General features: G+C 33.9%; 1 protein-coding gene across 3 annotated transcripts in view; it reads left to right on the forward strand.

The window, feature by feature from the left end:
• The window catches only part of FAM172A (family with sequence similarity 172 member A), a 254,744-nt gene that overhangs the window by 53,332 nt on the left and 183,335 nt on the right, over positions 1 to 18,077 (forward strand). For all 3 annotated transcript variants that reach the window (XM_038124814.1, XM_038124816.1, XM_038124815.1), the window contains one exon: positions 7,267 to 7,458. In XM_038124814.1, coding sequence (XP_037980742.1) covers positions 7,267 to 7,458 — 192 coding nt within the window. The remainder of the gene's footprint in view (positions 1 to 7,266; positions 7,459 to 18,077) is intronic.

Genomic DNA, 18,077 nt, shown 5'->3' on the forward strand with positions numbered 1-18,077 from the left:
CCCTGCAAGCCAAGACTGAGATACCATTTCCTCACTTCAGATTTTTCTTTGTAGACTGACATAGAATTGGGTTCATGACAGTCTGCTTGGTGCAGTGCTAGTTATGATCTCCAGCTTTTTGGCTAATTTTCTTTCTTGGTAAAATTTTGGTCCAAAAGTACTTCCAGAAAGATAATGTATCAAAAGACATTTCAAGCCATATCACACTTTGGCTGTGAAACTGTGAAGCTGTCTTTTATAAACTTCAAAGTGCCCATATTTCAAGGCTGTAGGACTTTGTTTGATTCCTGAAAAAGAATATGAAGAATATGCATGTAAGTAGAGCAGTGCTAAAGCTGATCAGTTAGCTCCCAAGCATGAAGATGAAGAAACTCGGGTTAAGTGTTACAGCACCTCCATCACCTATGTCACACCTGTGGTGATTCATCTGCCTGGCTCTAAGGTTTAGGTTTCTTGGCTTGGAAGACGAATGGTCCTGGCTAGTTCCCACTTTTGGATTAATCTCTTTACTTGTATTTAGAAATTGTGTAGTGACGATGAATGCAATTGTTCAGTAATACATTTAAACAATTCTCAAATGTATACTTTCAACTTCTGTGAAGTGTCATAATTTAATTGCATTTTGGAGCAAAATAAGAAAGCACAAAATGTGCAGGTGTCTAATTGTTAGCATTTTGGAAAAATTCACATGAGGTACGAACACTGTTCTTTAGGAATGGCTGTTACATGTAGCCAGCCCTCACCACCATCAAAAATAGGTTATGAAGGCATATACAAAAGTGAAGAATTGAAACAATATATCTGGAAATTGAAAAATTAAAGCTGTGTAAAAACTAGGTTTAAATCACCACTGACCGACTCCCAAGTAAGGACACAAAACTCTCTAGTTGAAACTAGTAAAGGAAACTAGTAAAAGTAATAAAACAGCTTTTAGGATGAGAATAGAAGAGAGTATAAATGTTGGTAAGTTACATGTAAAATCACAGGAAATTCAGAAAAACCAAATTTGATGAGCTTGTTAGAGTTGTAAAGGCTAATAATAAAAGAGAGCTGATAAGGCCAGTAGATGAACTGCAGCTAAAATGAACACCAAGGTCAAATAAGAAAAAATAACATAATTAATTCCAATACTACTTGTCCAATTTCCACACACTTTTTTTTCTAAACAGGATATAATTCTGAGCAACTGTCTGAAATTTGTCATATCAATAGAGGAGACCTGAGGACAAGTTAATATATTGTACAATAAACAAATTCCAGGATGAGATTTTTTTTAAACCTAGGGTTCTGTAAGAAGTCAAACATGAAGCTGCAGATTATTATTATTATTATTATTATTATTATTATTATTATTATTATTATTATTATTATTATTATTATTATTATTATTATTATTATTATTATGGGAAATTAGTACAAGTTTCCTTTAAGAAATCCAGAATTTATTGCAGGAGTCAGAGATTACATGAAGAAGAAAAATCTTGTCAGTAAAAGAGTACAGATATTTCCAGTGAACTGTCAACAAACTTAAATGCTTTTAAAAAGCACAGGAGAAGGTAGTCCCCTACGAGTTAATTGGTTAGAAGGGGAGAAAGGTGTTCATATTTTACAGATGAAATAAACTGTTACCAGTGAAATGCTGTTAAGGTCTGACATAGCTGTAAGCACAAGGAAAAAAGAATTGATACAAGCTAACAAACTTTTCTGTTTTTTTTCTAAAATTATTTGGGATAGTTAAACCTAAAGCTGATTATGATGAGTTGGGAAATTATTTATTGATGCTGAATAACTGGATGATTAAATGACAGGAGATTCAATTCTGGTAAATACGAAATTATGGGGAAGATAACTCACTCTGTAAACACAACAAGCCTCTAAATGAGCTATTACAACTCAGGAAGGAGCTTGGAGTGATTGTGAGTAGTTCTCTGAGAACATCAGTGAGTGCTCAATGGCAGTCAAAAACCCTCAAAGCAAATAGGATGTTAGGAATTACGAGGTATCGAGAACAAAACAGAAAAACATCGTCATTCCACTCTTTATGTGGGCCTTCATGTTAAACACTGCATGAAGTCTGGACTCCATATCAAAAAGGATATGAAGAATTAAAAAGAAATACAGAGGAGGGTTGCGAGGATGATCACAGGCATGAAATTCTTTTCAGACAAAGAAAGATTAAATAAAGATTCTTCAGCTTGGAAAATAGATGGCTGAGGAAGGAATATGACAAATCTATAAAGTCATGAAAGGTGAAGAGAAGATGAATAGGAAATGGGTTTTTGCCTTTTTCATAATAGAGAACCTAAGGAGCATCAAGTTTAAATTATCAGGTAGGAGATCTCTACTGAAAGAGACAGCATTATTTCATATATGTCCCAATTATATTGTGGAACTCATTGCCACAGAGTACTACCAAGGAGAGAGGTATAAATGCAATCAAAAAACCATTTGACAATATTACGGTGGGATAGGTGCCTTCAACTATTTTACATGCTTGTCCAGTTGCATAATCTGTGGTTTGCAAAGTTCCAAAGTTATTGACTGTCAAAGCCAGGGAAGAAACGCTCTGTAATGTTTTTACTGTTCCCCTACGCAAGCTGCCAGTTGTCAGAAACAGGCCTCTGGACCTTGTCTGATCAAGATGGCTCATATGTGTGTATATTTATATACACACACACACATATATATACACACAACCTTTTTATGTGCATATTTTAGAGATGAGTACAAAAACCTTTTTTCTTTTAATTTCATCACAGGTGATCAGAACATTGTCGTATTTGCTTTCTTTTTTTCTGTCAGCTGATAATGAAGCTGGCAGTCCTGTGATTTTTGAATATTTGAAATGTGTTTCAGGACTGTGTCAGGTGGAGTGTGCTTTTTTTCAGCATGATTTTAGTAGGGAATGGAAATGCTGTGCTTCAAAGGTTTAGCATGATGGTATTTTATCTTCCTTAATTTCAACTTTGTGTGTAAAGTCCAACTTGCTGTCTTTGTTTTGCTTTCTTAGGTGGCAACTTCAGTTTGGGATACAAAAATTATTTTGGTTTCAGATGTGAAAGTAAGACCAGTTGGCAGATCAGGAGACCTTGCCCATTGTTGTATTATGCCAGCATCTTCAACTGAACGATTCTGAACATTTTTTTCCAAACAGGGAGGCCAAGATCCATGTTGAATTATTGTTACTGTAAAGCATTGCATTTCTAATAATGTTCAATATGTGCTACTGGACTTGAACATTTTAATAAAGATTCTCATATTTAGGGAGAGGCCATTCAGTTACTACTTCTAAAGTTTCATTTTGGACTCCATTGAAGGTTATGTTAGGAGTAAATGGAAGACCGCAATTTTTTAAACCAGATTAAGTATTTTTATTTCTCTAGTTTTAGTGGCATAATCAGTGATAGATCTTTGCTCTTCTTTAGCTGTTAAGGACAAATAGAGTGTGCTTCTAAATTAACTGCATCTTTAACAGCTTCTAGGGAAGCCTGAGATGGAAGTTTAAGTGATTAGTAACATATTGTAGTGGTTTTAAGCCTGGCTGGAAGTTAAGCACCATGCAGCTGCTTGCTCAACCCTCTTTTTACCTCCCCAAACACCAGTGGAATGGAATGGGGAGGAGAATTAAAGTAAAACTTGTTAGCTGAGATAAAAACAGTTTAATAACCTAAAGTGAAGTAAAATACAGTGATAATTGTAAGTGATAATTATAAATCAAAAAATCCCAAGTGATGTGCAATGCCAGGTGCCAGACTCACCATTCCTGAACCCAGATTGGCCATGCTTCTGGGTAACTCCCCTGAGTTTATATCCTGGGCATGATATTCTGGGGTGTGGAATATTCCTTTGCCTGTTCAGGGCACCTGTCCCAGCCATGCTCCCTCCAAGTTTATTTTGCATACCTTTTCACTGGCAGAGCATGAGACAAGGAAAGGGAAGTCCTTGACTTTGGATAAACACAACTTAGCAGAAAACCAAAGTATCAGTGTTATACCTAAGTGCTATCAATACCATTCTTGTTCTGAAGCCAAAACACTGCACTTTATCAGTTACTGAGAAGAAATTAACTCTAACCTGGCTGAAACCAGGACACATGTTTAGTTGGCAATGGCACTGAAATGTCTCACTTCACAGTATCTTCTCAATTATCAGTGCTTTCCACTTTCACTTCAATAGGTAAAAGTTCATTGAAGAATTATTTTTCTTTGAGAAACAATGGTCTGTTATCTCCACATTCCTTTTGCCAGTTTTGTTACTTAAGTGAAGTTAATAGTTGCTTGTAAAATTTCCACAGATTTTAGGTTTCTTAAGTTACTTGTGGTAATAGTCAAATGTTGACTAGCTGCCTGTAATATTGATCAGCAGTTGTTAGTTTTACATTTTTGATTGAAAAATTCTAAATCAGGATTCTCAATACTGTGAAGACTTTAACTAAAGCAAGTTAGTGAGGTTTATGTTGAAACACATAGAAGATGACTTTTCATTTTGGAAAGCAAATGAGCAGATTTTTCTCTCCACCAGCTGCTCACAATTCACACAATCTTTTTTTGAGTCTTACCAGTTTCAGTTCCAGTTATTTGCCATGTTCTTCCTCCAGTTACAGTTTATATCTACTTTGTAGGCTCAAGGCTCATAATTTTTGTCATGTTTCTCGACTGAAATAAGAAAAATACTTAGCAAGAAAAATAATAAGAAAAATACTTGTGAATTTTCTTCCCTTTTCAACATTCAATCTTATAAACCTCCAATATGTAGAATAAAAGACTCCTGGAACCCTGTCAGGTCTCATAAATCTTGGGTTAGTAATGGCTAATTGTTGATGTGGTAGCGTGGATGACAATAAGATTAGATTTCAAGTGTAGTTTGATTTTATTCTATATATTCATAGCAGCCATGCAAAATACTAACTAGTGTGCTGCTGAAATACTTTATAGACTGGTACTACTGTATTAAGTGAAAACTCATTTGAGACAGAAATCATATGGAAAAGGGAAGTTCACTATTTGAAGACATTAAGAATCTCATAATATATCTAGAGATCTCACCATAGCTGCCTGCTTCATAAACTTTAAGGAATTATTGTGCATTGAGAAAAAATCCAAGAAAAAGAAAATTAAACTGTAGTTTTAAACAGTAAATTATCATTACAATTTAGATAGGTTTGGCATGCCTAGCTACAGATTACTGGAGTTGTTTTCACCTGTAAATAACAAATGCTGAATCAAATTATTAAATTAATCTAAAAAACATTTTCCTGTATTTATTCAGTTTAGATTTAAGTGATCAGAAATCAGTGACCTTGAGTAGGTCCAGAAGAACAAGTGGCTAATAATTGTGAAGTATTTTATGTGGCCTCCATGTGTCTGGCATTAAATGGTATTCTATGTTGATCTATCAGTAAAGTAAGGTTGTGTATAGGAGTGATATTTATGTGCATTCTTTAGTGAAAGCTGGATCTAATAAATTACTACTGTTTGAAGGTAAATTAACTCAACAAAAAGTCTCTAAATGTGTTTAATTTTGGGAAAAGACTCAAAAGTAATTTTTTATGATCTTGGTAGATACTTCTTGCTGTTTTTTAAAATTAACTTTTTTGCAGAAATGTGAACTAGTTATATCTTCTAGTTCATATGACCACTAAGTGCGGTATTTCCTACATCCTACTATATAAACTTTAGCACTTATAAGTGATATAAGTGCTAAAACCTACAAAGCTAACCTTGCACGTTAGTCTCAAATGCAAAGTTCACAATTTTATTTTTCCTAATTATAGCGTTGTAAATATTCAGTTTGTGGGTAGAAGTCAGTTACACATTGCCAAGTACTATCTGAGATTCAGTGTTGGCTGACTTTTTACCTAATCTGTTTCACCTTTTAAGGTGTCAATACTACTATTTCAGAAGCAGCAGCATGATCTGACTGTAGCTCCAGTCTTTTTAATAGAACATATTCTTTATCATATTTTCTATTTTTGCACAAAGTGTGAGAGAAAGTGAGTTACATTTCCTGTACAAACTCTGAGGCATGTAAGATGTTACTTTATTTTGGAGCAGGGGAATAAGTTCTTCAGTGCTATGGTAAATAATGAAGAGAGACATAAACATTCTTTCATTTACAAATTTTTTTTCTTCAAGTAGCCTCCTTGACTTAATTTAAAAAATTTTGGTAGGACTTACATTAAAAAAGTCTGAAGATGCATGAAAAATTAATTTTTCCTATTATAAGGATAGTTAAGAATACATACCTGTATATGAGAAAAAACTACCAAAACTAATCCGAATAGCCAATTCCTTCTTTCTCAACATGGGGATCATAACCTGATCTGTTTTTCTTTGTTGAAGAGAGTGTTCCTAGCACCTGGACAGTTAGGCTATGGGGGTGGAGGGGTGTGGAGTACAGTTAGGAGGGGGAGATGTGCCTCTTTTGTTCTTTCTTTTCTGTGTATTCATATAGTAGAAAGAGAAGAACAAGTAGATATGAGGATTTGTTTTGCCCTCATGGTATTTATATCAGGACAGTTCTTTTGTCTTGAGACAGGATTGCTAAACCAAGTGTAAAAACTTTAGTTTGTGTTGAACAAAAAGTGCTGCTTTATTCTCTTAAAGACAAAATGTTCTATTAGGTTGCAATTCGCCGAATATCAAAGCTAATTGTTGGTCTCTTCCTACAGCAAAGTAGCTAAGCATTGACCCTGGTCAATGGGAGGACTATTAATGAAGCTATTATTTGGAGCAAAATTGGATTTCTATATTTTATTAGACCTATTAAATTTGTAACAGATAAATTTACTGTACTGATTCCTATATGTAGCTTATCGAGTATTTATGTTGAGGTACCTGATTTGGAACTCTCCAGGATATTTTTTTTCTTTTTATGTAAGAATTTATTGTTGCTTCAGGCATATCAGGTGAGAAATTGCTTACTCCTGTCCCTCTCACGACCTCCAATTGCTCATTTATGGACTTTCTTCCTTACCTGTAAATTTTTGTTAACAAGTGATGTTTAAAGCTTAAGCACACCTTTTACCCCTTTTCTTAATTTTAAATGTCCCTTGTATTGCTGGTGTAAGATGTGGTATGTTTTTGTGTTTCTAAGTTACAGTGCATATTTTGCTTTATTTTTATTTAGTCCGGGGTACACGTGCTTTGAAATGGTTGCTTAATGGTGAATGTTTTTATATAAATTTGGTAGACAACTTTTTAACTAAAGTTTTTCTTTCAAAGAATTATATTGATGCATTAAAATGTGTGTTGTCTGTAATTGCAGGTTGATGCAATTGAGACTGAACCAAAGAGCTTTATCTTTATGAGTGAAGATGCATTAGTAAATCCTGACAAGCTGTTGGTCCTAATTCATGGTAATGGTGTTGTCAGAGCTGGTCAATGGGCTAGGAGACTCATAATTAATGAAGATCTGAACAGTGGGACACAGATACCATACATAAAGAGAGCTATTGAGGTAAGTGAAAGTTCAGGGATGCAAGATGTGTGCTGTGGATGTCTACATGTGTGCCTGTGCATGAAGAACTGTGAACCTGTGATGTTTTAATTTTTAATCAGTACTCTATATGTTACTGTGTGAGCATTGTATTTGTGATGGGAATACCTTTTTTTGTTTTGTTGGAACTTTATTTGGGTGGAACCAAGTTCCTGTCTTGCAGTAAAATAAAATTTAGTTGCATGTCATGTTGTTGTGTTGGGCACGCCATGTCATTTAATATGGCAGATATTATGACAAGAGCCCTTAGCAGGTGATGCGATGCAGCACAAGACACTACAGAAATTTGTTCCAATTTGGGTTGTTTTCTTTTATATTTCATTTAATTTGTACATATTATTGCTCAATGACTGCTGTAATCTAATGGTAACATGAGCTTTCATGATAACACGCAGTCTTTTTACTGGGCTTGCACTGAATTTATTAAAGACACTGTCTTTTTCAGATTTGCACTAAATACCAATTAATTTTGATTTACTTATCAATATTTGACAATAGAAGACATTTACATTTTGTTGACACTATTTTGTTAAATCTATTTGAGAGACAGTGGACAGTTTGTGTTATGTTTTTGTCTTTGGAACATTGCAGGAGTAATTAATCACACGCACCCTGCTACCTAAAGGAAACTTCCTGTAGTAAACATTAGAAGAGCTTTTTTAAGACTCATTGTTTCTATTATATTTGCCAAGTTAAGCTAATGTTCTACTCTAAATATCAGTGTTGACATTGTTACTGTTACATATTTTGCTAAGTGATTAATTTTTGCAGTTTTGATGGGTAATTTTTGCAGCTGTCTTTAAAGTATTCAGCATGAGAAATGCTGAATTTCCAATAGAACAAAATGAAAAATGCTTTTTTCCAATAGAGCAAAGAAAGGAAACATATGAAAACCTTAGTCCATTAAGTTCTTTTTTGTTTGTTTTACTCACAATCAAAGCTCCAGACTATACTTCATGAGAAAAGGAAACCTAGCTCTGTGAAAGCGAGGCTTATCTTTTCCTAACATAAAGTTTTTTTAAATTAATTTTAAATCTAGATTCAGATTGAGACAGAACAAAAAGTACCTCATGATTACTGAGGGCACTACAGGTGTATGATAGGTCATGGGACTTCTAGTGCTGGTTCCAAAACATTTCCCAAGAAACCTAAATAGCTGTAGCTACTTCAATTTTTGTACAGTCTTTACATGCTTGCGTTTTTGTTCTTTCTTAGAGATGCTGCTGTCTTGGGTAACATGAGAGACTGAGTATTTCAAACTGGGATACTAACCCCTATTTAGCAGATCATTTTAAGGGTTATTTGTAGTTGGGGAGGACTTTTTTTGCTGTTTTGTTATTTTTATTTGTTTTGTGCAGTGATTTGTGCCAGTATGACAGAGATCAAACCTCTGTTTTCTCAAATGGCTGTTCTACTTTAAACCAGATTATTTATCTCTGCATTTTGAATCCTTCTTAAAAAAACAATGCAGGAAGAAGTCCCAATTGTTGGATGAGAAAATGTTTTTACAAAAATGTAATCATTAAATAACATTGGTACATCAACTTTGTGTTCTTATCTTTGAGCTTTTCCTTAATAGGGTTTTTAAATTTGTAGTTCTCTTTAGTTCAGTAATTCCAGCTACTGTAAAACCTACTGTCCCTTTTTGTGCATCTTAAAATTCTGGTAAGTGTACTGCAGCTTTAGGACACATTCCATTTACAGTGATTTTTTACAGGCAAAATGAAGAATAGATTCAGTTGTGTTAAATCAAATTCAGTTATGTCATTAAATGTGTTGCTATTTTTTTGTGTCCTGTAATCCCTGTACTGGAAATTGGTTATGTATCTGGTTAGATATGGCAATATTTTATGGAAGTTGAACCCCACTGAAAGCATTTAGAGTCATTTGGTTATGACTAAAAAGAGAATACATATAGGTACATGCTGGTATCATGTCAGCTTCAGGCACAGATTATACAAATTATGTTTCTAAATGCAGAAAATTATGGTAGACTGAGTGTAAGGACTCCATATGATAAAAATAATGCTAAAAATTGCATGCTTTTCTGGTGTTCAGTCCTCTGGTTGATTTAGTCACTTACGTCACTTATAAAATGAAAATAACTAGCCTAGATGATAAATAGCCTTAATGAAAATTATGCTAATCCCTCATGCAACATTATTTGAATTAGGGAATTATTTTCCTAGATCTTTCTGTGTTTCTTCTAAGGAGAGGTCTCATTCTTGAAACCAGCAGACCTTACCGAAGTGTCAGTGCTGGTGACAAGAGAGCATGGATTTTTTTTTCTCTAGTAGACTTACATGAATTTGAAGTGGATAATGATATGTAGTATTTGAAAATTCCCATGATCTAATGTGACTTAGCAACACATGCTGGCATTGCAGCCAGCTTAAAACATTTGATGAAGATAAGCTTCTAATTAAAAAAATTAAAAGTGAGAATTACAGAAGTAGTGCTCAAATGTCCTTTGTGCAGGAGTTAATTCAGAAATACCTGCTTTTCGAAAACAAAAAGCCCAAACAAGCAAAAAAGCACCCTCTAAGTGGGCCAAACCCCACAACTTTACTGCTTTTCTCTTTGCTTCTCTTCTCAGTTCAATTCTTGGAAAAACTGAAAACAGGGATGTAGCAGCTGGGGTTATCAGTGAGCAGTGGATTGAGCAGGATGAACTGATACTTCTAAACAGGAAATTAAGGGAAGAGTATAAACTATTTCGCTCTGATGCAACATTTTTGAGGAAAAAAGAATTAAGAAACCCCACTTATCAAAAGCATATGTGGAACAAGAGAGCAATGTATGGACTTAAAATTTTGTAATTTAAAATTCTGGTATTTTGGGGTACCTGAACATTACAGAGAAAAGATTCAAAGAGAAGAATCCTGGTGAGAATTCAAGTAGCTAGAAATATCTTTTTCTTTTCATCACTGCAATTCCTGTAGGTAATGCTTCTCGTTCCATGTTTTATATCTAGCCCTATTGTGTAGATTCAATCTTTTGTGTAAGAGGTATTGTGACTAGTTGACAAGGGTTTATGTGAAGAGATAGCATTATTGTGTTAATTTGAAAATTCAAACTTGGTAGTGTAAAAGAAATGTTGAAATATGAAGAGAACAAATAAGCAACTAGATAGAGAACAGATTGTAGGAAAAGGAGGAGGGAGAAAATTGTACACAATGTGAAAAACACATGTAAATACATTGAAATGTGGTAGGACAAAACCTGTTTTAGAAAAACAAGTATGAAAAAGAAAAATATGCTGGTAAGGCAGTAAGAATGTAACAAGCTAAATTAAAACAAATACTTACTAAAAAAGATATTTAAAAAAATGAAACTGGCAATGTCCTGTAAATACAGTACAAAAATACTGCCTAGATTTGCTATTTTGTTAAAATAGAAATTTTCTACTGAAACTTTCTCTCAAAAAACTGATTTTTGACAGTAGCAGTTATCTGGTGCATGAGAGACTGAAGTTCAAGTCCCTCCTCTGGGATTGAGTGACTATCCATTTATAATGAGAATTCTGCTCTGAAGATATTCCACTTCTTATAAAAAAATAATTGTAAATGATAGCAATAAATAAATGTAGATTAAAAGAGTAATTTTAATCTGTCTCTAATATATTTGGCCTAAATGGCTCATCCAGGTTTGTACAGTGAGGGTCTTCTCAGATCAGCCGCTGTTTAACCATGCGTTCAATAACTGAAGTAGTGCCAGGAAAAGGTGATGAAAGACAGAGGCAAATTCTCCAATTTAGTGATGAGGTCATATACTTGGGATGTCAAGAATTAAACATTTTACAGTCCTGGTTTAATAGTGGTTGTTGCGGGGTTCCCTTGCTCATTGTTAGAGAAGGAGAGGCTGAAGTTGTACTTAGAGAGGAGATTTGTTCATTGGAGAAACAGAAGCTCAGCTTGCCTTGGTTGGACGTTGTGAAGAGTTTGGGACTACTACTGTCTTTGATACCTCTCCTCTAGGGAACAAAGAGGATATCAGCTTACTGCATAAGTACAGGGAAACACTGGGTGTTTTCTGAGTCTTTGAAAATTCAGTACATTTGTTACCTAAGATAGCTGTGGTCCCAGGGATGCTAATAAAATTGAACCACTGCAACTGTCACTTATTTATTAAAGAAAAAAAAAACACCATTATATAAAATTCAGATATTAAGATATCTTAGATACTTGTATTATTATTTAAGGGAGAATTGATACTTGACATATAGCTGGAAAATAAGTTCTTCAAAGAACCTGGACAAGTTTTTCAGAATAAATAGAGCAGCACCTAAAAATCTGACTTTACATGAACAAGCAAAAAGCCAAAACTTTGCATCAGATGGGTGTTAGCTGTGGAAATGTTTCCTTAATAACTGGGAAAACATGGTTTTCAGCTTCAGTTGTCTGTTGTGTTTTTCTTGTTCTTCATTTTTTTACATTTTCTGTTCTCTTTGGTCAAAATATTGTCATTCATTTGTACAAAACTGTCAAATTGGCAATATTTAGTAAGAATTGGTGAGGGTTATTGCTTTTGTCATCATGCAGTGTTATGTCATTAGTTCTGTAAGGCAGTTGAATGGAACAACAAAATCGTTCAGTGTAACAGCAGTAAATTTTTCCACTATAAATTTTATGTGATTTAGTAGTCTTAATGGTTCATAACTAGTATGATAACACATACTCTTTTTTATTTTCTCTTTCCACTTCATAAAAATCAGTCCATTTCAATAGTGAATACTTACATATTGTTGGCCAGATATTATGTTAAGTTTAAATTACACTAACGAAAATTATTGCTAAAAAACTTTTCAATCTGACTTGTAAGTGTAGAATAACTTGTTAGACAAATGTACTTTTTGTTTTGGTCCTACAGTTTATGCAAGCTTAGAATAGTATCAATAATAAGGGTAAGTGACACTTCCTGGGAAAAAAAACCAACTGACGTTTCACTGCAATTAGGTCTGCCACACAATACTAATATTCATGTGCTTTTTATGTCTTCTATGTGTATTGTTGCAGCAGAATGTTAAAATACCTAGTTTATTTATTAATGGTCAGTTACAGTGCCTGAGCAATCATTATCTTTTTCGAGTTTTCTAATGTATTACTGAACCATTGACTTTCACTAAAATGGGCAATAATTTGCTATACTGTTTCATTTCAAATACTACTTTTCTGACTGTGGTATATGTACTTGACTTATTCGTTCTGTTAGACCACAGAACTAGTGTTGCTTGTAAAGTCCTGTTTAGCAGAGAAAACCTGTGTTTAAAACTCCTGCTTTTGTGGTAATTATACTAAGAAAACTTAGAAGTTTTTGGATGATCTTTTGAGATCTTTCTAAAATCATAAACACAAATCACCATGTATACTAAATAATGAGTCGTGTCTGAATGGTTTTAAATCCATCCTATCCTGGAAAGAAAATTTGAAAACCAGTATATTTAATTAATCCCTCAAAATAATTAATCCCTCAAAAACATTTTCTGAGGGATTAATAATCTCTCAAATTCTAGTCACCAGGCAGATAAGAAGAAAAATTTGCACAGTTGAAAGCAATATTAATTGATGATAAAATACATAGTAATACATGATAAGCTGTATAGGAGTTAAAATATTAACTCCTATATAGGAGTTAATATAACTCCAGAAATTCAAGAAAAGGTTAAAAGCTTAGACTAATACTGAGCTGACAGGGTATATAAACCCACACCAGCCCCCATGCCAACAGAGGAAAACAATGAGATGACAGCTCTACTGTTTGGAGAGGGGTTGCTAACGACAGCTTATTCCTTTATGATTTCAACTCTTGACAGAAGACAGGTCTGCTTGTTGCATCATGGCAGATGTATCATTACCTTCTGGCCCTGTCATGACTGAACTGTAAAAAAAACCCACACTTGCAATTCTAAAAGTCTCTTTGGAGTTTAGTGCATCTTTTCACAGATACATTTGCCATTGTTTTGTTAATTTTGTGTATTACAGTCTTACAGTTTTCCGGGCTACATCATTTGATAATGTAGAGATATTTAGAGATTGCTTTGTCTTCTTTTATTCTGCTGGTTGTTGTGTTTTAGACTCCAGTAGAACCTTGTGTTATTTTACTTGTACTTTGTCACTGACCTAAGAAAATCACTGTTCAAGATAAGAATACTTGGATAAATGTGGCTTGAAAATATTTTTTTCTCCAGTCAAACTATTTCAGCCATTTTTAATTGGATAAGTATTAGGTTAAGGACAGACAGTGAACATTTAAAGTAGTTACCATCATTTTAAGAAAAAAGTTTTATATAAGTTAAAATTGCCTTTTTTATCATATGCATATTAGGATTCTTCCTTTCCACACCACGACCCTTCCCCCCCCATTCAACTTGTTGGATACCCAACAGTGACTCTGGGGACTTAAAGAAGAGTAAGAAGTGGTGTGGATTTTTGAAAGTATGTCAAAAGCCTTGGGGTTTGGGTATGATCAGAATTTCAATTGAGGTTGAGATGAGTTTAAATGCATAGAAGGGGAACATAAAAATCTTGTTTAATTTCTGTCATGTTGTTCTTTTTTTAGTCACTCTGATGTCTTTTTCAAATCTGCTTTTCTCTCAAGCTTTGTGGTACTATATTCAAGATCTGGGCTTTTTCCTCTTTGTATTTCGTTTTAACTGCTGATCCCTTTTCTGTGGTGCTTCTGCCTTTAATATCAGCTGAAGCGGTCTGAATTGCTGAATCAAAGCCATTTTGGGAGAGAGACAGTGTTTAAGATTGTGCAGGGTGAGAGTCTCTGGGTAGAAGGTAACACTTCCTGCAGTTATAATCAATGCACTTGACACTTTCAAAGGCAGGAGAAGCCATGACTTGCTCAGGGGTTAAACTTTTTAAATAACTTCCCTTGGGAAAAATGCCATCAATAAAATGGAATAATTAATTGAAGATTCTTGAGTAGCCTGGGTTTGAAAAGAAAAGACTAGAGATAGGTCGGGTTTGCACTTCTACTGTATTTTCTGTCCTGTTTGTTTTTCAAACTATGAGCTTTTGTTTGAATGTGTGCAGTATTACAGAATCAATCTGCTTCAAAAGTAGTGTGATCTACTTAAGGCAGTGCATTAATTTTGTAGTCATATTGTCTATTTAATAACTGTAAGAATGAAGATTAAATTCTATATAAAAATACAACTTCAGATTTGCTAGCTTTCTCATTTCCTGCACACATTTATTCTGATAGTAGTCATTTTAGCTAACAAAATATTTGCGACTTTGAACCTTAATAAATAAGCTTAAATTGTAATATACATTCAGTATTTTTAAAATTTAGGTCTAAATAGCATTATATGGACATTCTGTACATGTGATCAATAATTTCTAAAGAGATGAAGAGGTTTACACTGAAATTAAATTCATCTCGCTTTGCAATTATTGTGTTTAATAATTTCAGATTTTAGGAGAGATTTATTGAGTTTTAAATGATATTATTTCATATAGTCATTTTTATTAAAGCAGCTATTTTGAAAGGCAAAGCCTGACTAAAAATGGTGCTTTCATACATAGTGAAGTATATACCTACTGTACAAAATATCAATGAAAAATGCATGAATGGCTTTGGTATAAAAGGTTCTTACCATTCATTAATTATTTACTTATTTGAACTTTTTATTTTTCTTAAGGGAAATAAAATCACAGACAGTACTCTGCAACAGTAACTAAACAAGACTTTAGCAAGTACATAGCCAATGTTTGAGAAGTACAACATTGTATTTTCTAATAAGTTACATTGGAATGAGATCTGTACCACTGGAATAGGTTTTTTGGTAGAGATTATTCTGCATACAGATTTGTTACAAAACTTTAGCAAGAAAGTATAGACTAGTCTCGAGTCCAGCAAGGTACAAGCATTTCTGTGTGGTTTTGGGATATGGCTGTGGCAAGCTGGCTGTGGATTTGTGACTTACTAATTGCTCTGAAATTCCAATAGGACTTCTGTTTCTTTACAGATTTTCAATTTATTGTTTCTTTTAAATTCATGAGATATGTGTCATTTGAAAGATTGCTGGGTAAATACATACTAGTATGATTGTACTACGAAATGCAGAAATACTTTGTGGTTGTAATTGTGTGGTTGTTATCCAGTTTTGTTTTGATTAGAGAATTTGGGTCTGTGGAAGTGTCATAGCTTCATGGTTATCTCTGAATACAGTACATATACAAGTAACACCTAGTTTTAGCTGATTTGCTGAAGCAGATGTATCTCTCATTTCAATGTGGGATAATCCAGTAAAGCTGTGGTGGGGGCATCAGTGCCTTCATAGAGTGGTATGATTTATGATGGAAACTTTGCTGGGCTTTACTTTCGTGTGTAATAAACTATGCAAGTGTGCTTATCTGATCATGGAATAGAGATTTTCAAATACCTTTCATATGGTTTTTTGGCAACATTTTCTATTTGGGTGATCCTGTCAATGATAGTATGAATATTGATTTTTGAGAGTCAGCATGATAAACCAAATCATACAATCATTAAGGTTGATGAGGACTTCTAGAATTATTGAGTCCAACTGCTTACCCAGCACTGCCAAGTCTACCATATTCCTACATGCCACATCTACACATCTTACAAATGCATTCAGGAGTGATGATACCGCCACTATCCTCTACAGCATGTGCCAGGGGTTGACAAATCTTTCTGTGAATAAATTTTTTGCCATGTCCAATCTAAACTGTTCCTGGCATACCTTGAGGCCATATCTTCTCATCTGATCACTTGTTACCTGGGACAAGAGACCAGCCCCCACTTGGCTACACCCTCCTTACAGGAAATTGACAGACTCCTCCTTACAGGAGACTGACAAGGTTTCCCCTGAGCCTCCTTTTCTCCAGGCTAAACACTCCAGCTCCCTCAGCTGCTCCTCAGACTTGTGCTCTAGATCCTTCTGTAGCTCTGTTGCGCTTGTCTGGACATGCTCCAGTACGTCAACTTCTTTGAAGCATTAATTTTACGAGGAATGCTCTTTACTTATTAAGATTCCTCTCCTGTAATATGGGGTGTCCTATTAATTGTTTATTGGTCTATCTAATTGTTCATTGGTCTAATCTTAAGTGATTAGCTTCATTTTACTTTTTGAAGAAAGATCAGTAGCCAGTACTTTTGTTCTCATTCAGGAGAACCTTAGTTCAGGAATCAAAAATACAATTGCAATTTTGAAGTATTTTTTAAAGAACTTAACTCGCTATCATTTAAAAATAATTAATACCTATTTAAAAATACTAAAATTGTCTTTTGAATTTTTATATGTACACATGGCTGAACTGTCACCTAGACAATCTTAATGTATTTTAACGTGTAAATTGTATTCTTTTTAATATATACCATATATTTACCATATATATGGTATATATATTTACCATATATATGGTTTAATATATACCATATGGAAAGAGTGTGTCAGTATAAGTATGATATATGAATGTGTTTAAATATTACACTGTATTGCTAATACTCTGTTGAGTTTTCAAATTAATCAATACTTAAATGACTTAACAATTCAATGGTGAGATAAACACTTCCTTATTCATATAATGAAATGCATATTTAAATGAAATTACCCCTTATTTACTGTGCATTGAGCTGAAAGATACTAACTTTAATGCATAGGAATTCAAATAAAAAATTTATAAGCTTTCTGCTTAGCTACTTTAGTACTGTTCTAATAATGCACGTTGCTCCTTCAGGTAATAAGTAAATAGGTATGACAAAGACTTTGTTATGCAAATTAGCAGAGGATTGTAACCTTTTGAAAAGACAAAGATCTTTGGAATTAAGTATGTCCCTTTTGATCAAAAACTTTTAAAAGTTTAATAATTCTGTTAAAACAAACTAAAACTGTGGGTAATTGTCTTCTTTTCCTTAAAATGAACAAATTATAACATCAAAAACCCTGAGAGTGAGGTATGTAGTAGGTCATTTACTGCTGCAGGCATTTTCTCTCCCTTCAGGATGTGCTTGTTTCGTTTCTCTCACTTTGTGCCTGTGGCACTCTGTGGTGAAATTCAGATGTGTTCTTCTCCTTCAAGGAATCTCTAGGGTGATAGATAACTTATACAAAATTAATAAATAGTGTTGCTTTATTTTTACCCATCCCAGGCAATTCGTTTCCCTCTTGAGAAGAGTTGAGTTGCACAAGACATGTTTATTAAAAAAAATGTGTGCTTTTGCATAAAGTTAAACAGAGAAATTAGACATAATAGCGTGAAATATGTCATTAAGAAAATGGAATTACTCAATTTTCAGTTATTCCTTTATGGAAAAAAATGGAATGGTGAAAATCCGTTATATGTTGGTTAACCTTTATAAACCTAGAATTTTTAAACCTGTGAAGGTATAGGGGGTTTTTATAGTTAGTTTTCTTTTTTAATTCTGGGCTTGTAAATTTAGTTTCCTTTTATCTCAGCAACATTCAAGGATTAAACCTGTTTTGAGGCTGTTCTGCTGGATGATTATTTTTGGGGAAGACCAGCTGTACCATCTTGCATATTCACAGCCATTTGTTCTAGCATATTGCCGTGCTAATCCTCTTAGGAGAAGGAGAGATTGGCACA

The sequence above is a fragment of the Motacilla alba genome, chromosome Z (genome assembly GCF_015832195.1).
Source record: "Motacilla alba alba isolate MOTALB_02 chromosome Z, Motacilla_alba_V1.0_pri, whole genome shotgun sequence".
In the NCBI taxonomy this organism is placed as follows: domain Eukaryota; kingdom Metazoa; phylum Chordata; class Aves; order Passeriformes; family Motacillidae; genus Motacilla; species Motacilla alba.